Below are 21282 nucleotides of genomic sequence, written 5' to 3'. Positions count from 1 at the left end.
ACTGATCCTGTACAAAAACAGAGTCATAGAAGTAAGCTTTGAAAGTGTTAATTAATATTTAAAGGCACTGAAAATGAAAGGAATGAGAGATTAATTTTGGCTTGATGTAGAAAATGTCAGTTAAGGTTATAAAATCAATGGGTTGGGTGTGAAAAGAGATGTTACATGTTCCTTCCTTCCCAGGGAGAATTAACACTTAACACGCAATGCAGTGTTTACTTTGTTACATATGCATTTCCATGAAGTCTAATGGAATTTGGTGGTGTTATTGAGCTATTAACAATAGCTCTCTTTTTTTTTTTTAAGAGGTTTTTAGAAGTTTTCACTTCTCTTTTGTACAGTTTTAAAGTATATTAATTAGCCATAGCTTGAGCTTCTCCTAATAAATTTATAAATTATTTCCTCTGTTGCAAATATTCCCATGTCACCCACAAACTTCATCAATTCACCTCCTTGAATCCTGAATCTTGAAGGATTCAGGCAGGTAACTCTTATTGATTTATAGGGTTTTGGTGCTGAAATGGCTTTTAAGGATGTCTTCTCTTTCTTTCTTTCTTTTTTTTTTTTTTGGCAACTCAACTGCAAATGCACATTAAAGAACAATTTCATGAAGAATTCAGAGCTACATTAATTTCTTAGGTGCTGATGAGATGGTCTTATTAAAGAAAAGTTTAAGATTTTTTTCTTTACTCTGTGCCTCAGACAGATTGGGCTACTGATAGATGGCAAGGGAGGAATGCATGACTTCTGAGTCCATGTCACTTGCCACCACAGCTGAAGCCAAGGCCTAGCTACAGTCCTTTCACAGCAAGAAGTTATCTTGTGGCAAGGACAAAAAGCTGGACACTCATCCATCCTAAAGTCAGTTTAGGTCAATATTGTCAGACTCAAGTAATTAGCAGCCACGGTGCAGGTGGTCCATGAGACTTGGGTTTGGTCTCTTCAGTAGTTTTTATCCCCATAGAATGGAAGACATATGTGCAGAGACTGCGGTAATTCATCCTATCCCTTGACTTGCAAGGAGTGAGACCTGAAAGCTTTACCTCAGCCTGGCCGTAGGGGTTTTGTTACCAGAACAGAGAGAAAGAAAGGAAGGGAAGAAGGTCAGCAGAGTGAGGTTGCTCCTGCTGTCTGCATAGCACAAGTTTTCACAAAGATGTCTGTTGTGCAGAGCAGAAGCACGTCTTTCACAGGATCAGGACTTTGCTTAATCTAACAGTTCTGCCACTCCTCTCCGAGAGTGAAAAACAATATGAGGAGCCTGTGCCTCTGCAACAACATCATCTCTGCTGCACTTCCTACATTGCTGTTCTCAATCAGTGCTACTCACAACAACCACAGAGAAAGATTGAGGTTTCCCAGGACTTGACCTTAACAAGACACATGAAGGAAGACAGGGCAGATGCATGCAGGAGCCATACCATCAGATGGTTGGAAATTTCCAGAGTAGGTTCTGCTTTAAGCTATGCTGTCTCTTCCACACCAGTCTCTACACCTGACCAGCTCCATGAAAAATCAGGTGCTGCCATGTCCAGTTGTTGGCAGTGTATTGTATGCCCTAATTCTTTCTTACTGAAAGTGCAGCACTGACATATGCTTGACGTTGTGCCTCCATACAAGTACTCATCTTGAAACTGGTTGTATAGCAGTGGCAGAAGCTATCAGGTGACCTACTGCTCCCATCCTGAGCAGTTCTGCAGAGAGTGGGGAGTGATATCCTCACAGCATGGCACCAGACCTCAGCATTTTGGGCAGGTTGTATAATGCATCCACAGAAGATGCTCTGAGTACTCACCATCTCCTCTTTCAGTGAGGGAAGGGTGGCATCTGCCAGACTCTCCCACCCTTAGGGAGAAATGGGAGTTTCTTTCTTGTCTTCCCCCTCAACAAAAATAAAACATTTTAATGTACACTGAAAAGAGGAAAAAAGGCAGCTTCTATCATGTCAAATTCTGTTTTGCAGTCCTTATTTTGTCATGAAAAGAGGTTTTCACAATGCGATCATGAGGGTCAGGATAGGAGAAAACAGAGCTGGGGCAGATAAACATGCAAAGAGACAAAGAAGTCAACTTCTTACACAACCCTACTGAATCCTCTTTAATGCTGCTTCAGAGCTATGAGCTGCTCTTGGCTTTCCAAAACTAGGCAACATATTGGTGAAAAAAATTAAAAAGCATTAATGGCATTCTCATTAATTAAAATAAATGAAAAACAGCAAGGATGGAGAGGACATTAGAATCTGTACAAATAAAGCCTGCAGACGAAACAGATGGGCATAAAGAATAAATTATTATTTCTGAGATGACACGCTGCAGGAAGCTTAGCTATTACAATGGAGATTCCCCAGCAAAGACATTTTTTTTTCCTTACCTTTTCTTCAGTTTCTTCACTGCAGCTATAAGTCTCTGGGAGCAGGTCTCTCTTCTCCTGTCTCAGACTTTCTGAGAAAGAATGACTTCGGCGAGGCTGCAGTTTCTCATGAGCTGACTCTACAGGGTCAAGCTCTACATCGCTCCAGTTCTAATCAAAAACAGTAACAGATTTCAGAAAGTTACACCTTTTCTCAAATTTTAAGTTCTCAAACTCAAGCAGGAACCTTACACTTACAGAAAACTACAGTTGCTCTAACACAGATCTCACACTCAAAACTCTCATGAGGAGGGGCTTGAATTTTGATTTTCTCACCTACCCTGGACTACTTTTATGAATCAAAAAAACTCTTTGAAAAAAGATTAAATCATCTTTCATGATTTCAACAGTAAGTTATTCATCCTTGTTTTATCTCACTGTTTGTATTATGCTTACAATTGCTTAGCATCTGGTATCTAAAGATGGGTTCACATTATCTAAACAAATGCAACTAATATGTTTAACATACATTATGGCGTTCTGCACGACCGTCCAGAAGCATGGATGCACACACATCTAAACCCACATTTGTGTATATCCCAACTGGATGCCCAGAACACCAAGGATTTCTCAAGCTCCACAGGCTTGGTTCTTCTCCAAAACATCATTAGTGTTTAATGGGCAATGAGTGGGCCCTTCATAAATTTTCCAAAAACCACAACAGCAATGGAGCAGAACAATGACTTTATAGTCATGCTGTTCCATTTGGAGGCTTGGGCCATCCATCCTGCTTAACCCAGCCAAACACACACAAACCAAGTAGAGAACAGTAAAAATACAGATCAGGACATGTGAGATCAGTGGTCTGAGCATGTAAATCTACAGGTTCCCTGAACATTGTCTTGTTAAGAGAGGTACACACTGGTTTTCCTGGTGGTCCTAGGTTCATTTCTAAATCAAGGACCCCAGTTTTCCCCACACCATTCAGCACTGTTATGATTTAAAACATAGCACCATGGTCTGACTGTCAGTGATAGCCCTTGGGTGCAGCAGCAGCTCAAAGGGTGCAGCAGGCAAATAACTTCTTTCTCCTCACTCAGACCACTACCACTTGGCTCAGGAGAAGAGCCAGGAACTTGCTGCTCAGCCCATCATGGGAACTTAGGCCTTTGTAGAAGGTTATGAGCCTTTTGCGACACCTGCTTCCCATTTAATTCTGTTTGGTCAGGCCTCACGTTGATATTTTTTTGCTTACATATCCTGATTTTCTATCCTGTAACCTTTTCCTGCAAAACACCCACGTGCTGTAGGCAGCTATACTCCAGCCAGTCCACCAGCCTTACCGAGACTTAAGGTATGATGCTTGCAGAACACTGCACTACAGAATATGGACTTCCTGCAAAACAGTAGGACGCTATTGGATAGATTAGAAGTCTTCATCTGGGAGATGATTTTCCTTCTCTCCCCCTCCCAGAGATACCTGATTACGAGGCAAATTGTTGGTGACTTGGAGGTGCCTGACAATGGCTCTTTTTAATTAGCACTGAACTCAAACATCCATGCTCCAAGTAAGCATCTGAATCACCCAGATATGCCAGCTTCGATGTTTGTTCTGATCAAAACTCATCATTCTTGAATTCCCACAAAAGCTTTGGAGAAAATACCTCACACATCCAAAATAATTTTGCTAGAAAAACCCTCTTTTCCATTCTTTAATTTTTAGTATGTATTTATGTGGGGGGAGATTTAACAACAAAGAGCTCAACAGACTCTGGTAGATTTTATCGCTATGAGGCCTCCGGAGTCTGGAGACAGGGCTAAGGTGTAAACAGAATACTCCTTTAGTATGCACAGCTAATGTGGTCACATCTGGGACAGTTAAGGAACCCTCTGTTTGTTATCTATGTTGTTGTGAAGAACTTAAGGATAATTAACCGTGAGTGGATTTACTGCTTACGAGTGAAGGATATATAAGATGTGTGTAAAACACAATAAAGAGAACCTGCTATTCTGATGCCACACTGACTGAGGGAATTCTGTAACGGGACAAGCGCCGACATATTTACAGTAATTTATTCTGGGAGTTAGAGAGACAGTATACTCACTTTGCTTGGTGGAAACAAGAAAAGACTTACAGCTTCTCCAGTGGAAACTGATGAAACACAAGTGTTCTTGGTCCTTCCAGCAACAGACTGGTGGCTAGAGAAAGAGGTCCTGAATGATGATTCATTTATGGAGCCCCTCAGGAGATCATTCTTTGATATTCGTATTAGGAACCTCAGGCAGGGAACAGCATTGTGGATGGTTTTCCTGAAGGAAAATGGGTGAAGAGAAAGACAAACTACGTAATGATACACTGATGAATGGATTTGAAAATCATGCAGTGGCAGCACTTTCTACCAACTCGCCAGATCTTTTATTTGGATTGAAGAGGACCTTGAAGTACACGTGGAAACAACATGGTATAGTTAGTGGAAAGTACTCAACTGAAAGGCCAAAATGAAAATATCAGGTGGTTTCAGGGCCTTGTATCAAAATACTCATGGAAGAGCTGCATGGATGAGCAGTAAGAACTGAAACTAGCTTGGAAAACACAATTGCTTCCAATTTATTTGAAAGATTAACTCAGAAAACTTTCAAGCTACTTAGTAAAAAGGCCTCTGTGGTAAAGCAGATGAGAAGTGAAGAAGGGAGCTCTGAGTAGAAGAACCTAGGTGTCCTGGTGGCCAACAGGCTGGCCACGATCCAGCAGTGTGCTCTTGTGGCCATAAAGACCAATGCTATCCTGGGATGCATTAAAAGGAGCATGGCCAGAAGCAGGTCAAGGGAAGTTATCCCTCAAGGAGGCCCAGACATAGGACAAGGGGCAATGGGCACAAACTGGAACACAGGAAATTCCATACAAAGATGAGGAAGAACTTCTTTACTGTGGGGGTATCGGACATCGTTCTTTATCTGTATCATGGTAGCTCCCATAAACTCCAGTCAGGTGTTAACACTGTGTTCTGCTTCACACATGCACAGTAGAGGAGGATGACCCCGGCTCCAAACATAAAACCTGCATTGTTCAGTAAACAATTACTAGAGTAATGGTCATACGGCCATATTCCTCCCAACCTTGCAGAAGAGGCAGTGAGCCTGCAGCCTTCCCTATGCAATGCCAACTGACCATGTTCCTCACTGCTGCCAAGGAGTGGCAGGGTGATGCTAGCCAGAGTGCTGCATTTGGTGCAACACCTCTACAGTGCCACCTAATCCATCATATCAGACCAAGAAATGAAGCTAATAACAGGACATATCTAAAAGAACAAGAATCAAGGGATGTGGAAAATAACAAATGCATAGAACTTATGTATCAATGGGAAACGTATAGCATATTGGCCTTACTGAGAGGCACAAGTCAAGCAGATGTATGTTGTAAAATCCTTGATTCTAGGAGAAATTTTCTTACCTTTTGTTTCCTTGTGAGTTTTGTAACTATCAGATTTGTTGAATAACTTAGTACATTTTAAATCGGCATTTCAGCTCTCCAGAAAAGAGCTAGCAGAGAGAAAAACATTACGTTTTCGGTTACACTCGTAATGTATTTTGTTGGTTTTTTTTTTTTTTTTTCACTGCTTAATGAAAGGAAACCCCACAAAATAGCTTCTTTAATTTGTTAAAATATTAACATGCAGCGCCAACAACTCTGTGCAAAACAGCAGTCTGCTTTGGTAATGTATCATATTCGGTTTGATATGTACCTGAATTTTTTAGATCCTGATTTCTGGGTGCTTCTTTCGAGAAAGATTTCAAAAGGAACTTAGATTTAACTCAGTTCAGTAGTTCCACTGCAAAACAGCAATTTATAGCCACCCCTGCCAAACATCTAACTCGTGGGCCTGAACAGACTGGCACATTAATGATGTTATCAGATAAATTACTTTAAAGACATAGTGTGAAAGATTAGATTTGGAAATTATCCAGAAATATTGATCTTTACATACATATTCATGATTCACTGTCCAAGCAGAATTGGTTCTGCCAAAATATTTTCACCAGCTGACTTGCTGGCAAAGTCTTTTGAGTTTTAAATCTGCTTGCTTGATTCATCACAAGGGATGCAACAGCACACCTTTTTCTGACTGGATGACTCCCAAGTCTATAAAACATCTTCACAACATCTGCATAAACACTTCTGTTGTTGATATGCCTTGAAATATAAATCAGGAAGTAGGGGGGAAAAAGGATATTAAGAAAGTCAGAACAGGATTTCAGAGACAAGAGCCTTTTCCTTAATACAGCCTCGCATGAATAAAAGTCAGTGCCGGCAGGAAAAAGACTAACTGAAGCAGTTCACTATATGGTATCTGGTTTGAAAACACATACTTGTAAAAATAATAGAAGAAATCATTGAACACCATAGCTTTGGGTCAGAAAAATAATACCAGGCTCAAAATAAATCAGCCATCCATGCATTCCTTCTTACTAAACTTCTGCAAGCCACTGAGTAGTAGTCATTCTCTTATTCTAAGCTGAAATATTAGACAACTTTCAAAAACTACGATGGACTCAGTTTTCTTGGAGAATGCAAATGTCTTAGTTATGATAGCAGATATTTTCAAACGAAATCTGTTTTCACCATTTCTGGAATGTATTCAGCCTTGTAAAAAGTTTACAACCACACCTTCATTCATCAGGCATTAAAAATAATTGGCTCTCTGCGCTCCAGCTCCAAAATCTGTTTCAGGCAAGGTAACAGCAGATTTTCCGCTTCGTAGGCAAGACAATCCATGTACAGACAACCCACCCTGCCACCTAGCGGCATTCGTACCTTCATCACCATGGAATCCCCATTTTTTCCCCCCAGAATTTATCACAGCCTTTTGTGGAAGATATGCTTTGAAGGAAGTGCAGGAAAATCTGGTGACAAGCTGAATAACAGTTCTTGTTGCTCATTCATTTCTGAAAACACTTCTTGTAGACCTATACACATACCTATATGCTTACTGTACCTGTATCTTGGGTGAATTATTGCATATATGATGGGGTTGTAGATCGCAGAGGCTTTAGCAATAACAGCTGGCACAGATTTGGAATACGGCGTTAGAGTATTTCCTCGGCTATAAGAAAGGAAAAATCATTATACAGAGCTATACCATGGATTAATATTAAACTACTGAAACATATTATTCTTTTTAACTGTTTCTGTTCTGTGGTCTCATAATAAGAAGCACTGATGAAAAGTTAAATTTGTTCAAATGCATTCTTTACTCAGATGAAAGGCTTGTTTTTGGCAATGTATACTTGGTTTCATTTATCTGGAAGGAATGAAAGACATGCAAATAATCATTTATCTATTTGAGGGTGACCAAGAACACTGCTGGCTCATGTTCAGCTGAGTGTCAACCAACATCCCAAGGTCTGTTTCCTCTACACAGTCTTCCAGCCACTCTGCCCCAAGCCTGTAGTATTGCCTGGGGTTATTGTGGCCAAAGTGCAGGACCCTGCACTTGGTCTTGTTGAACTTCATTCCATTAGCCTCTGCTCAGCTACCTGGCCTATCCAGATCCCTCTGTAGAGACTTCCTAGCCCCAGGCAGATCAACACTTCCTCCCAACTTGGTGTCATCTGCAAACTTACTGAGTGCACTCAATGCCTTTATCCAGGTCATCAATAAAGATATTAAAGAGGACAGGTCCCAGTACCAACCCTTGGGAACTACATTATGGCACTAAGGGACACGGTGCTGTGATGGGACTCAGTAGGCCAGGTTGATGGATGGACTTGAAAATCTTGGAAGTTCTTTTCCAACCTATATGATTCTGTGAAGTGTGCAATATCACCACTAATTAACAATCATTTAAAACCCTTGACAACACTAATTATATTTATATTTCAGTATAAATACTCTTTGGAATATGTTTTTACTTACCCTGCCCAGGCAATCAAAGTGACACAAGCGTATGGAGACCAGGACAAGACATACACAATGATGACCACAAATGCAATTTTTGCCAGTTTCCATTCATTCTTCATGGACTGAGAGAGGAAGGATTTGCGGCTGCAGGACCCGAGCTTTTGGACATCTCTGTAAAGGGAAAAAAGATACAGATATACAAGTAAGAGAATGAATAAGTGAGGAGCAACATCTCTAACACATTCTCAATGGCGTACAAAAATAAAGCAGACTTCATCTTTCCTGCTTTCACTCTTCTTTTGTCCTCTGATACCTACAAATCTAGAAGGTAATTACTGCTATACAATGCTCCCAGACGTTTTGTTCATGCTCAGTCTGACTGTGTGACTGAAGCAGAGGGGCCATTGGGACTACAGGACAAGACTGCCACGTCCTCACCCTGACACACCGAGGGTGAAGAATTGTGCATCCCCTGCCCTTCATTGTTATCAGAGATGGAGCAAGAAAAAGCACAGCTTTATGCGAAAATCTAGTTAACTCATTAAGGGAAACAACTGGACAAAATGAAATTTCTTTATAGATCTAGTACCCTGCTGAATTTTTGCTTCAGCTCTACAAATATAGACTAAAATTCTTGAAGGGAAAAAAAACACGATAAACACATACTAACATGCGCAGGCAAATTTTACATTTGTTGTTGTTTATCTGCATGAGTGAACCACAAGCTTTTCGGGATGCTTTCTTTAAATAAAGCTGTCAAAAAATACAAGAACTGTCATGTTTATGGAGCAGCTCACATTACTCATTCTGTAATACACAAGCATCCTATTCCTCATATTGCAAATCTGAAAGACAAATAATCAAAACTTTCAAATTATCTAAAGTACTATTAATTACCACACTTTGGGCTAAGATTAGAGCAGCTTGAGACTACTTGGTCTCCTACACCAAAATGAATATAATCCTTTCCAGTTTTCACACTGGCAATAACATTTTTCCAGTTACAGCTGTTAATGACCAGTCACTTTATTTCTGATTTCAACTGAGATTAATTTTAGATTCAGATTTATCTGCAGAGAAAGACTTTGAGAAAATGTTCTAATTCAAGAAGAAACTAGTTTCACATATTTCAGTTACGCTGCTTACCTGCCAGTACTTCTTATGGCCAAGAACATAAATAAATAGCAATGGAGTATTATTATCAGGGGAATAAAAAATACACAGCAGCATAAAATCATGGTGTAGCTTCTGTTTGCAGGGGAGTAGGTTACGTAGTCCCATGTACAGGATATCATCAAGCCCTCAGGCACATAGGAACCTATGAAATACATGGAATATGTTATTTGCACATTTGACCAGTGTTTGTGTAGTTACTGATCTAACAACTAAGCAATTAAAAAAAAAAGCGATGCTGTATGGATAGCCTTCGAGAGCCATGCTGGTTGTATTATATGCAAGTGCACACATGGAGAGGAGGTCCTGACTGCCGAACTCTCAGATGCACCTAACGCCCAGTCTGCAATTTGGTCATCTTGAACACAACTCAGGGCAAAAAAACAAACAAACAAACAAAAAGCCAGGGTACTACACTGTAATAAACGTAGATAATATTATATGACAATAAACCATCAGGCAGTAGCTATGCACTCATTCAGGAAATTTTCCAGACTCTTTTTTTTTTTTAATCTTGAACAGGGTAAAAGCAGACTGCACCAAGAGAGAGTGAGCAGACAACGTACTCCACCCAAGGAGTGGGGCCACGCTCCACCCCAGCGAGTACAGCCACACAGCAGCAATGATTTGCATGGTGCGCTTCTTGGAGGTCCACTGGATGGAGCGCAGGGGCTTGGTGATCACCAAATAGCGGTCAACAGAAATAGCTAACAGAGTCATCATCGAGGTTATTCCAAAGAGTGCCCCGCAGAAAGCATACAAGTCACAACCTGAAGCAGAAAATGGCAATGTCAGGGTTTTCTTTTTCTTAAACAGATATTTGTTTTCTCTCACAGTCTGATCTCATAAATTCCCACACACGCTCTCATCTTTTTTTAAAAACAAACAAAACAAACAAACAAAAAAACCCCAGAAACCTAGCCCAGGGCCTTTCTCCCATTAGAATAATTTTCTTAGCTTTGCAATTGCATTGCAAGTGTTCATTAGTAAAAACACATACACAAATAAAATATGAACAAACATATGTATTAGCAAGACCTACTCTCTACTGTGGACTGTAGCTGGGAACATTATCTCAGTGGAAAACTGCCTCAAAGAAAATCCAATCTAATTAAGGTTACATTTTCCTGGACTGTTGCCCAATATATTGATCTTAGCAGGCTGCAGCAGATATCTGTATACTAATGACAAATGGATATCTCAAAAAATGATGCAGCCCAGGATACTGTTGGCTTTCCAGGCTGCAAATGCATGCTGCTGACTTGTGTCAAGCTTTTAGTCCACCAGAACTTAGCAGTTCTGGTTCTTAGGCTAGAGATCTTCTCCCAGTCTGAACACGTACTAGAATTGCCCCAACACATGTGCAACACCTTCCTCTTGGCTTTGTTGAACCTCATTAGGCTCCCAAGTGCAGTACTCAAGACTGACTACTGTATCAGTCATGCCACTCAGCTTAGTGCTGTAAGCAAACTTGCTGAGGGTGCACTTGATCTCACAGTCTACGTCATTAAAAAAGGCATTGAAAAGCAACAGTCCCAAGATGGACCTCTGGGGGACACCAGTCATGACTACTGGCCTCCACCTGGATGTGAAGCACTTGTCCACAGCCTGCAACCATCCAAACAATTCTTTGTCCACTGCATAGTCCTTCCAAACCTATACATTTCCATAATTAAATGTGTGGTCCTAGGAGCATATTAATTGATATCAATGTACATTTCTAAATATTAACTCCTTCTTGAACTAAAACAGGAAAAATATTTTTAATTAAAATAAAACTTTCCTATCCATCTTTAGCCACGGCATCTGCCCTCAGAAGCTAAATGGCCATCATTACATGTTGCTGTTGACTCCTATCTTTCTAACCTGAGATGGAGAAAAAAAGACTACTACACAAAACATGTCATCACATGGATGGATCATGTCAAAAACCTAGGTTGTAATTCCAGAGTTTTGTGTTGCTCTCTCCATTGCATAAGCCAATATTGTTACTGCTAAAATATGTTAAAGACAATAGAGCCAGTGAGAGATGAATTAGTCTCAAAAAGTACCTATATCTCCAAGGATCCACTCTCTGTGCAAGCTGTTGATAAAGCATATGGGGGCCTGAGAAGCTGACATCAGGAAGTCACTCACAGCCAAATTCATTATAAAGAAGTTCTGGGGTGTCCTCAGCTTCTTATTGCTTAAAAACAGATGAGAAATGCATCACTTGAAATAGGCAAAATGAACAAACAGCTATCTTGATTGTTTTATTTACTAGCATCAACAGTCTCCAGGTGGCAATGAGCAGTTATTGCCATTCAATCAACTGCCAACCATCAGTCAATTACCACAGCTAAAGATGCAGTCATTTCAAAATGATGATTGACAGAGGCAGGAGAGATAACAAAAAAACCACCTTTCTCTTCCAACAGAGGAAGAATTCCAGCTATCCTTAAACACACGTTTTTTTTCAAGAGAAGAGCAGTCTGCCTCTTTCCTTGGTTCCCTGTAAAAGCATCAGCAAGCGTGTGCTGCACTGAGCAATACTAGTCTCTGAAGTTGAAAAATGCGCTTCAGGTAACCTGTAGTTTTGATCTCCTAGGAATCCTTCAACTGGTATTTGAGACTGCCCTTGGCCCTAGCTAAGGGGAATAAAAATGCTGTTAACATAATAATGAACACCTCTCTTTTAGTTTGGATTATCTGGCTGAATATTCCTTCATTCTGCTGATTAAATGTTATGCCCCAAAAGGTACATTAAATTAACTCATGAGTTCATCTTACTTCTACCTTACAGTTGGCACTTCTGATGGATATGCTGAGGTGTAATGCTGAACTGCTTGCCCCTCAGAGTGAAACGCTGTTTTGGTTGCATAGCTAAATTAAGAAATTTGATACCTGGAGTTTGAATTCAAGACTTTCATAGTGCGAGGTACACAGAATACAAAAAGAGGTGACTTTTCACATTCTTCTAGATGCAGGCAACAAACAGGATTTTATAAACAGTTTTGTTCTTGAAAACTGCATGGAATTTCAAGAAATTCTAAATGACTTGAAATAAATTTTCTGAGTAATTCCTTCAGCCTATCAGTTGAGGCCTCTCTGATGTGCTTCCAATATAACAATATTTGCAACTAATGTGAATGCCTTTCTTCATATTACTAAATATTGAGAAATAAATTGCAAGGCCATCACACTATTTCTGCAGTTCTTACAAAATCACGGCTCTCTTAATTGTCTGCAGCAGGTGGGTGAGAGGGCTCATCTGCCTACAGAGATTCTCTCACTTTGAGGGTTTAATGCTTTCATTGTGCCAGCTGAAAAAAAAAACTAATTTCAAGAGAAATGGAGAAACCATGCTAGAAATGGAAAAGCCATGCTAGAAATCATAAAGCAATCTATAACTGCAAAACCCAGTTATTCAAAACCGCTGAACTCTTTTGTTTGCTTTAACATTTGCAAATAGTAAACTGATGCTTGATTAATTATGGCCTGGTGTTTTTGGCATTGCATCACTGAATCAAAACACATGATGACAACTGACAGTGAGCAAAAAGGATTTGGAATTTCTAGCATCATAGCGTGGAGTAGACGGCAGCTTTTCCTTTTTTTCCATGAGACTTTTATGTACTCTAGATGCAGTAGCTTTGACCATCTATTACACTGTCAGAAACCCAGAAAGCACACAAACTGACAGAAATCCTATGATCTGCCTGAAGCAGGGAACACATTGATGGCATGAGCTCGTTCATGTAGCACATTGCTTCCTTGGTTCTTTCAGGATAATCTGGGCTGATGGGAAGAACATCATCTATAGTCAAGCAGTCTGCAGATTCTGTGGGGGAAGTGAAGGAGTTTGCAACAGAGGGTCTGCTTATTATCAAAAGTATTAAACTTTTTCTTAAACTTTTATTTAGAATTCTTACTAAGTCGAGGGTCTATGAGTTTTTTCCCTCATTTTCTTAGAATCCCTAAAACATGATGAATTTACACAGGAGTACACTGGTGATGTGCATGGATGTATGTGAGGTGTACCTAACTGGTATCATCAGCCTTTGCTTGAAGTTCTAACCCAAGAAGAAATCCATGCAGAACACCTTCACAGAGATGCAGATGCACTACAAGGCAAGCTGGGAAAGGAAATAAATCTGAGTACCTGTAAAATGCATAGAGAACTAGGAGGTTTCCTATGATGCCAATGCAGCCAATAACAAGAACGCATGTCCCTACTGTGTAAAGAACATGGTCTGGGATCTCTGACTTGGTCACAGTGTGTGGCTGGGTGCCCACGTTCAAATCCTGGATAGAAAACAAAGGAAAGGAAAACTGAGAACATTCAGCATGTGTATTCCTGGGAGCACTTGCTTAGTATGTCAAACTGGTGAAGGGAGACAGAGCACTCACTTCCAAAACACATAGACACTTCTGTGCTGCTATCACGGTAAAATCAGGTTTCCTTCAGGTATCATTCATTACATTTTTAACCACTACAGAAAACACACAAAGGAACAACTGACTTACCATAATGCAAACACTGGGAAATCGTCATGGGAAAGGCAGGAGATCGGAGGAACACCACAGCAGCGATAGCACTACCTGCGCAAGTACAAATACATCAGATAGCCTTGACACTTCTTTCACTGTTCTTTAACATCAGTATATGGAGGGGGAAAAAAAAACAAACACCACCAACAGCCTATGTATTTTTTGAAACCAATTCAGACTAACCACTGGATAAATGTGGTAACAGAACGGCTTGCAGCGAATCCACTCAGCTCTCATCAGCATTACTGATGAGCAGATGCTGAATCATCAGCCTGATGGCAACCCTTATTTACCAAGGCAGGCAAATAGCCTTCAAGGTGAACAGGTTCAACATGATAAATATTGCCTAGCTGGATGTATTGAAGATATTGAAGGGGCCACTTGGAAATGATGAGAACAGCTTTTTCTCTGCCGTTGCTGGCTCCTAGTTCCCATAGTTTCTCACACTGCTTTTTCTCCTTTCCGCTATTCCTCACTTACCTACGAGGTGTGCATACAACAGTTCCTTCCACAACAGCTGTTTTCTAGCCATAAGCATTACCACGATAATTGTGTGATGCTACTGAGGTGCTTCTGGGGGCACTGCGCTTTCAGCAACAGGGAGTGAAATGCACAGCACATTCTGAACATCCACAAAATAGTGGCTCTGGAGCAGAAATAGTGGGAACAAAGCCCCTGGGACTGAAACAATATCTTAAATGGTACAAAAACTACAGCTTCAAAGCAGAAAGTGGAATTCAAGATCTCTGAGTGCTGTCAGATTCTACCACTAAAAGGATGGCCTCCACCAAAGTGGCACTGCATCAAAGATGGCATCCTTGTAGAAGAAGAAAGTAATGAAAGGGATTATCTGCTGATACTGACTCCAATGATAGGTGTCATAGCCATTCCCAGTGGTTAAGCAGCAAGAAAAATTGCGTCTCCATGTCGCACTCACTCTTAAAGAGGTGTGAGAGCTAGCAGTATATGGGAAGGTGGCTCAGTGGAAAAATGTAACCATGGCTGTTCGATGACACCAAGAGCAGGTGGCTCCATGCTTTCATAGCCAAGCTGCCTGGGTCATTTCAGGGCTGTGGCATGCAAATATCCATGACAAACTTCACTCTTCTTCCCTCAAACCTCATCTTCTTAACAATGCGTGCACCAAATCAGACCCCTGTCTAATTCATGGCAATGCATGCTGAAGACGCTAAAAGCAGGTGAGAAAGTGACTCCTCTTTTTTTTTTTTCCTTTTCTTGCTATCTAGTAATGATGCTCAGGATTTACCCTTATACAGAGGGGTATGATATAAAATGATATGCTTCAGGGCAAGTAGTACTTGCCAGTCATACACATTAAGCATTACCTCTTCATACTGGGAACCCACTGCTACAGAAACTCATTTGAGAAACAGGCTATGAAGTTCACACCCAAAGGGAGTTCTCCTTTTCCTTCTGCTGAGGGGAAGCTAACTTGGATGCTTTGGCCCCATTTATTTCATTATTAGTGATGAGCTCTGTCAAAAGCTGAAAAGCATTGTAATTTTTAAGCTCTGCTAACAGTTTGTAAACTCTCAATGACAGGACAAAATGTGAACTACTGAAGCTTACAGACTGGAATCTGGAAGGCAGTGAATTCTGGGGGTTACACAAGACCTGAGATCTTAGCAAGCCTTTAGAGTGGGGACACTGTTTAGATGAACACAAGCTTTGGAGAAGTCATCTTGCTTACAAAGAAGTCTGTAAAATACCACATCTGCTTTTGTTAGTTTGTTAACCTTAGTGATAGCAACATTAAGATCTGAATGAGAAAACAGCTACTAATTCAATCTGTCAGTGCTGCCCTGATGTAGCAGCACATGGCATGCACCCAGCTGTATGGCAAGATGAAAACGGAAGACTATTTACAACACCGGAATACGAATCTAACAAGATAAATGTGCTGATAAATATGCACATATAGTTTTTTCCAAAATAATTGCATCACACTAGTGAATATTCCCTAAATAAAAGAGGCAAAAATGATACAAATGGCTCCAAAGCTAATTAAAGAGAATTTATACTTCATTTTAGTCACATATTTCACTGATTTGGCATAATTCCACAAAATAAAAAGTTAAGAATAACAATTTAAATACACGTAAGTCTGAGAATTTAAACTCTACTCTGTTGAACAAATGTTCCTTTTCTAACGCAGTCTTTCTCAGCCCAGAATAAATCAACAGGAGGAAAACAAGAACTATCACCAAGGCTTTAGGATATTCATAGAAGATTTTTCTCTTTTCCCACAACACCATCTCTGAGAAGCTGACCGATATGTTAATTTTGATTAACAAGCTATATACTTGCTTATGTAAATATTTGCTATATGAGGATTAGGACTTGAAATATATTTAAATACAAAAAAAATTGAAGCCCTTGTCATGCACTCTAATGAGAAGCTGATTTTGCTATTACAACTCTGTATGTTTTCTCTGATTTCTCATGAAAAATTAAAATTAAAAAACTATACAAGAATTTTTCAAATTTCTTCCACTCCAATCCCAAGAAAAACAATGAAACTATTACAATTTTATCCAGATGACTCAGTAACCAGAACAGCAACAAAGCACAATAGGTCACGTTCGGTACAATCATTATTGTGGTTTTATGAGGTTTAGTTTATACTACCTTCTTTTAGCAACAAAATGACATATGCTCAGTTTTACTTCAGTCTGTTCATTTTCATTTCATTAACAGAGAACTTAGACCTCCTGAACGTGCAGCTGAGAAGCCTGCAAAAATACAGACTTTAAAGATGTAGTGCAAGATGCTCTCCCCAGCTTCAGCTTTTCACACTGCTGTGAAAATGCAGGGCTGCTCTTGACTTAGCACAACGAGTCTGATAAATTGTATTCAATGGGAACTCCATATCATCATGGCCACATGAAGTAGGATGAAAAGCCTATTCCGTATAAGCCAGTCTGGCTCCTTCTCTGTAATGACATGATTTAAGAGATAATGAAGGAACACTTGACATTTTGTTCAGCCAATATATTGACTCTTTAATGGGTGACACAAGTTTTCAAGGGCTCATGTGAGACGTTTTCACCTATGCATTTGTCTCCCAGGTTGGCTTTACTTCCTCCTTTTGATGACTTGAGAAGAATCAAAGGATGTGATAAAGACACAACCATATCCTGAGTGCAGATTTTAAAGACAATGTCCATAACGATTTGACTCTCCCACTCAAAAATAGAAATGTAAACAAGCAGTCTGTGAAAAATGCCAGTAATTGCATCAGGGCCAGCTTCTGGCATACTTGCTGACTTCCTTTAGCTTGTTCCAAGTTAATTTTACAATCACTTGCGTTTTGATTGTTGGACCTGACAACTTGCATCAATCACAATGTTGTCGTACCCTTATGTGAGATGTGACTATGACATCAAAAAGCTGTCACCTCCATGGCTGCTTGGAGGGCTTTCTTGGAAGGACAACTAACAGATCTGCAAGCAAATGAAAGATAAACAATTATCAGCTGTCCCTCAAGTAGCTGGCAAAAGAAGAAGGCACCAGATACAAAAATAACCTTGGTCTATTTCTCCAAAAATAAAAACGGAAGACTTAACAGATGGGGAAATTTATTCTATGAGAGCTTTTTCAATTTGATTTTTAGTGATAAAATAATGTCCAAATAATTGGAGCCATCTGTTTCTGCTTCCCAGCTGGTGAGATTAATAAAGATTACAATGTAGAAGGCAAAAAAATTGGTTAAAATGAGAAGAGGAGGGCATGTTTCAATCAATGGCTAAGAAATAACAGATCAAATCCAGAAATGGTGATGTGATCTGCATTAGATGGATACAAGAGTATCCAAAGCCTTATTTATGCTCTGATCTTGATCATGGAAGCAAGCTCATCCTGTGGAGATGATTTACAGTGAAATGAGCTTAAGTAAGGCTTGCTTACATAGAGGATTAACGTGCACTAGCAAGAGACTGAATTAACAGCATAGCAGCTTCTCTGTGCTCACACACTACTAAGGCTCATATAGTAGACTTTGATTTTACTAAACAAAAAGTCCTTACATCTATACAATCACAACTTGAAAATTTAAAGGAAAACAGTAAACAATATTCAGGCATGATGGGATAAGAGCAATCAGTACATTAGTCTGCACTTCCTATAGAGACAGCTTGTTCAGATGAAGCAGCCATCAGGTAACAGTTGCCAAGTTGCTGGCAATTTCGTTGAGGTTCACTGTAAGACGTTGTTTCATTAAGAAGTATAATCTGGTTTGAAATGACAACAAAATGTGGAGCTTAATGAATCTTGACTCAGCAAATGGAAGATAGTTGCTATGTGGTAACAACTGTAGAGCCAGTAATGGTCAGATATTTAACGAATAGTAATTAATTATGGAAAATATTGTTAATTAATTCGGGTATTAAAAAATAAAACCAAAACAACTTTGCTTGTTTTGGTTGATAGTACTATGAAAGCAATACTGCAGAGTAAGTAGAAACTAACTTGACCGGCAGAGAGTCAAATCAAACAATGATCATCCACAAAGGGAAAAGTTACTTTTCCTATCAGTCTCCAGGTGACACTCTTCTTCCACAGTTCATTCCAGTCAGTTCATACCAGGAGCACGCCAGCACACATTTACAATGCAGACTGAAACGATAATTAACTTAGTAAGCTGAACTGTGAATGTGATGCAGCTCATCCGAAAGCAACAAGCAAGGAAAGAGAGAGCCAGAGCCCCACACAACAGGTCAAATGCCAGAGGCAGTTGAGCACTGCAGGCCAGACCTAGGCTAGTGTTTGTCCAGATGGAGGTCCTTAGTTTGTATGGCACTTGACTTACAGACCCATGCAGAAGTCATAGCCATACAGTGCAAAACAGAGATGCAAAGGAGGTGGAGAACAGCAAAAAGTGGGACAGAAAATTGGGGGAGAGGAGAGAGAAGGAATAACTGCAGTCTGAGAATTTTTCTTGAAGATAGAAGTTGTGACTGGGTATGCAGTTATCCATCAAGATTTGTTCGAATGTCCACGGAGAATTTTTTTTAAGAAGTCCTGGTTCAGTTTACTTGGGCTCTCAGGGAAGAAAAAAAAAAAAGAAAAAGAAACAGATTTGAAAACTTGTGGAAAAAAAACTGAGACTTTTGCTGTAAGAAAATTTATATCTAACTAATGCCATTCCAGAACATTGTTCTGGGCTGCTACTGAACTAGGCAGACAGCTGAGAAAAAGCACTTCTTACTTGACTCCAAGGCTCATTTGGAAAAATTCTGTGCTGTGTCATGAGAATAATTTAGTGCCAAACTCCCAGCCTGGGGCGAGATGAAAATGACCAAAGGCATGTTTGTGTGCCTCAAATATTGGGTATTTACAGAGATGGAAATAATACCAGCTGTCTCCCTTGCATGAACTCCCACTAGTTTGACAAGATGTCCTCAAGGTCTCATGTTTAGAAAGATGTTTTTTTCAGGTCCTAGCTATCTGTACTTAAGCTTCTCATACTTCCAATCAATCAAACAACATTCATGAGAGGCATTAGGAAAAAAAAAAAAACCAACAAAGAGATAAAATCAGCAAAAACTAAGTTGCTATTATTTGTAAGTTGTCAATACCATGAGAGTAAAACTATTAGTTGCTCATCAAGTTAGGCATACTCAGATGTCTACATATCCAGTCTTTTGAGCCAATGCGAACAAAGAGTATTAGCAGTGCATCTCTTTTATAAGTAATAAGGCATGATGTAAAAATAATAGACATGAAAATAATACAGCAATCAGATGTAACAAATAAAAGCAAAAACACACAGTTTAAATATCTTATTACTTGTTACAAAGCTATCTAGCTTTTCAGTGGACTTATTTTCATCTCTCTGGAGATGAAAACTTTACCTGAAGTTTGCTTCTTTGGGTAAATTATTAAAAAAAAAAGCACAGCTGTATTATGGTTCAGCTTGAGCATTATCTGCACCACTTGGACAAGGGTTACGAAATGTGACTGCTTACTGGAAGTTTTATAAGTTACTCAGCTAAGCATGCCAACAAAACCCAGGCCATGGGAGGAATGCTGTGTTACTCATTCCTGCGTGTCTGTGGAGAGCATTGACAAACTAGCATTTTTTTTTTTTCCTCTGCTTTATTCCATTGTCCTGTAGTCAACCGTTGAGGCAGCAGTTTTCCACCCTCCCTCCACCAAGACCTGGAAGTTTCAAAGTAAGATACTAAAGGCTTGTTTTCTGAGAACATTCCCATTCCAGTACTAGTTTGGGATCTCACCCAAGACAGGGAGTGCTATCTAGGTCTTCCAAAAGCATTCCCCAACAGAATCTATGCATTCTGTTTAAACATGACCACATCAAACCTGAAAGTGCAAAACCCAAAAGAACCAAGACTTGAGCCTTTTTGAAAAACAAGTAAATAGAAGCCCGCCACAGGAAGCTGTTTATACCCAACTGAGCTGGGACTCAGTCCACCTTGCCCTTCTCACCTGTCGCAGGCCTGCACACCAGCGCAGCCCACTCCTTTGTCCCCTTGGTCATAAACCCTTTCTAAATGATCAGAGGCTGTGCTCAAATACAACCCAAACAACAGCATGAGCTATGCGTGCCTAGGGAGGCAACAGACTGAACAAACATAATCAATGCTAGCACTGCATCAAAATTATCTGAACTGTCACAACTCAGTGCATATTTCTTTTGTCCATGAGGGAACAGATTACTGCTAGCATAGGAGAACAAGGCAGAAATTTCAGGATATGTTTTTCAGAGAGCTAGGACACATTGAAGAAAAGCATATGCTGTTAAAATGTGATATCAGAGTTATTCTTTAATACATAAACTTCTGTCTTCAGGGAAAAGTCATTTATACACCATAGCAGTGGAACATAAATGCCGGGTGATGCCCACACCTTGCTACTTTTAAATGAGCATACTGAGAACTGTCATTGCTTTTCCACAAGGCCCTGCATTTTGAAATTCTGATCTCTGTCAATGGACGTAACATCTCGGTCTGTGGCTTCAAAGGGTTTGAATACACACTCTGGCTTCTGGAAAACTATCTGCTTGTATTTTATTTGGAAAAAAAACTATATATATTCTTCCTTACTTTTGATAACCTAGGGAGCCAATCCTTCACCAGCCACCTCTGGTCTTACTCACTGCCTCTAACATCAGAAGCCGTTTCATTGCACTGCTTCACTTCTCAAGGAAACCTACACTGATGCTGCGCAGGGGTCTGTGTGCAAGAGCTGCTTTGTGAAGCATGTCCTGCAACTTAAAGGAGATTCCATGGAAATGCGTGCTTATTTTTATGGGTTCTGTAGTAAACAAAGAAAGAAAGAAAGAAATCAAG

At 39.9% G+C, this 21282-nt stretch overlaps 1 protein-coding gene across 4 annotated transcripts in view; it reads right to left on the bottom strand.

Annotated features, from left to right (window-relative positions):
• LOC110397844 (melanopsin-like) overlaps positions 1-21282 on the bottom strand; it is a 32620-nt gene that overhangs the window by 6426 nt on the left and 4912 nt on the right. For 3 of the 4 annotated variants that reach the window (XR_002438009.1, XR_002438010.1, XR_002438011.1), the window contains exons 2-11: positions 13928-14002; positions 13563-13705; positions 11473-11606; positions 9988-10191; positions 9395-9566; positions 8264-8419; positions 7344-7451; positions 4485-4659; positions 2371-2520; positions 1796-1882 (exon numbers count right to left, since the gene is read on the bottom strand). Coding sequence is in view for 1 of the 4 variants with exons in the window: in XM_021394756.1 (XP_021250431.1) it covers positions 2371-2520; positions 4485-4659; positions 7344-7451; positions 8264-8419; positions 9395-9566; positions 9988-10191; positions 11473-11606; positions 13563-13705; positions 13928-13930 (1245 nt within the window). In the remaining 3 variants the exon portion in view is untranslated. The remainder of the gene's footprint in view (positions 1-1795; positions 1883-2370; positions 2521-4484; positions 4660-7343; positions 7452-8263; positions 8420-9394; positions 9567-9987; positions 10192-11472; positions 11607-13562; positions 13706-13927; positions 14003-21282) is intronic. The other variant, XM_021394756.1, reaches the window with a different exon arrangement.

This window comes from Numida meleagris, chromosome 4 (assembly GCF_002078875.1).
Source record: "Numida meleagris isolate 19003 breed g44 Domestic line chromosome 4, NumMel1.0, whole genome shotgun sequence".
Taxonomy (NCBI): domain Eukaryota; kingdom Metazoa; phylum Chordata; class Aves; order Galliformes; family Numididae; genus Numida; species Numida meleagris.
This window is presented reverse-complemented; position numbering and strand designations above follow the sequence as displayed.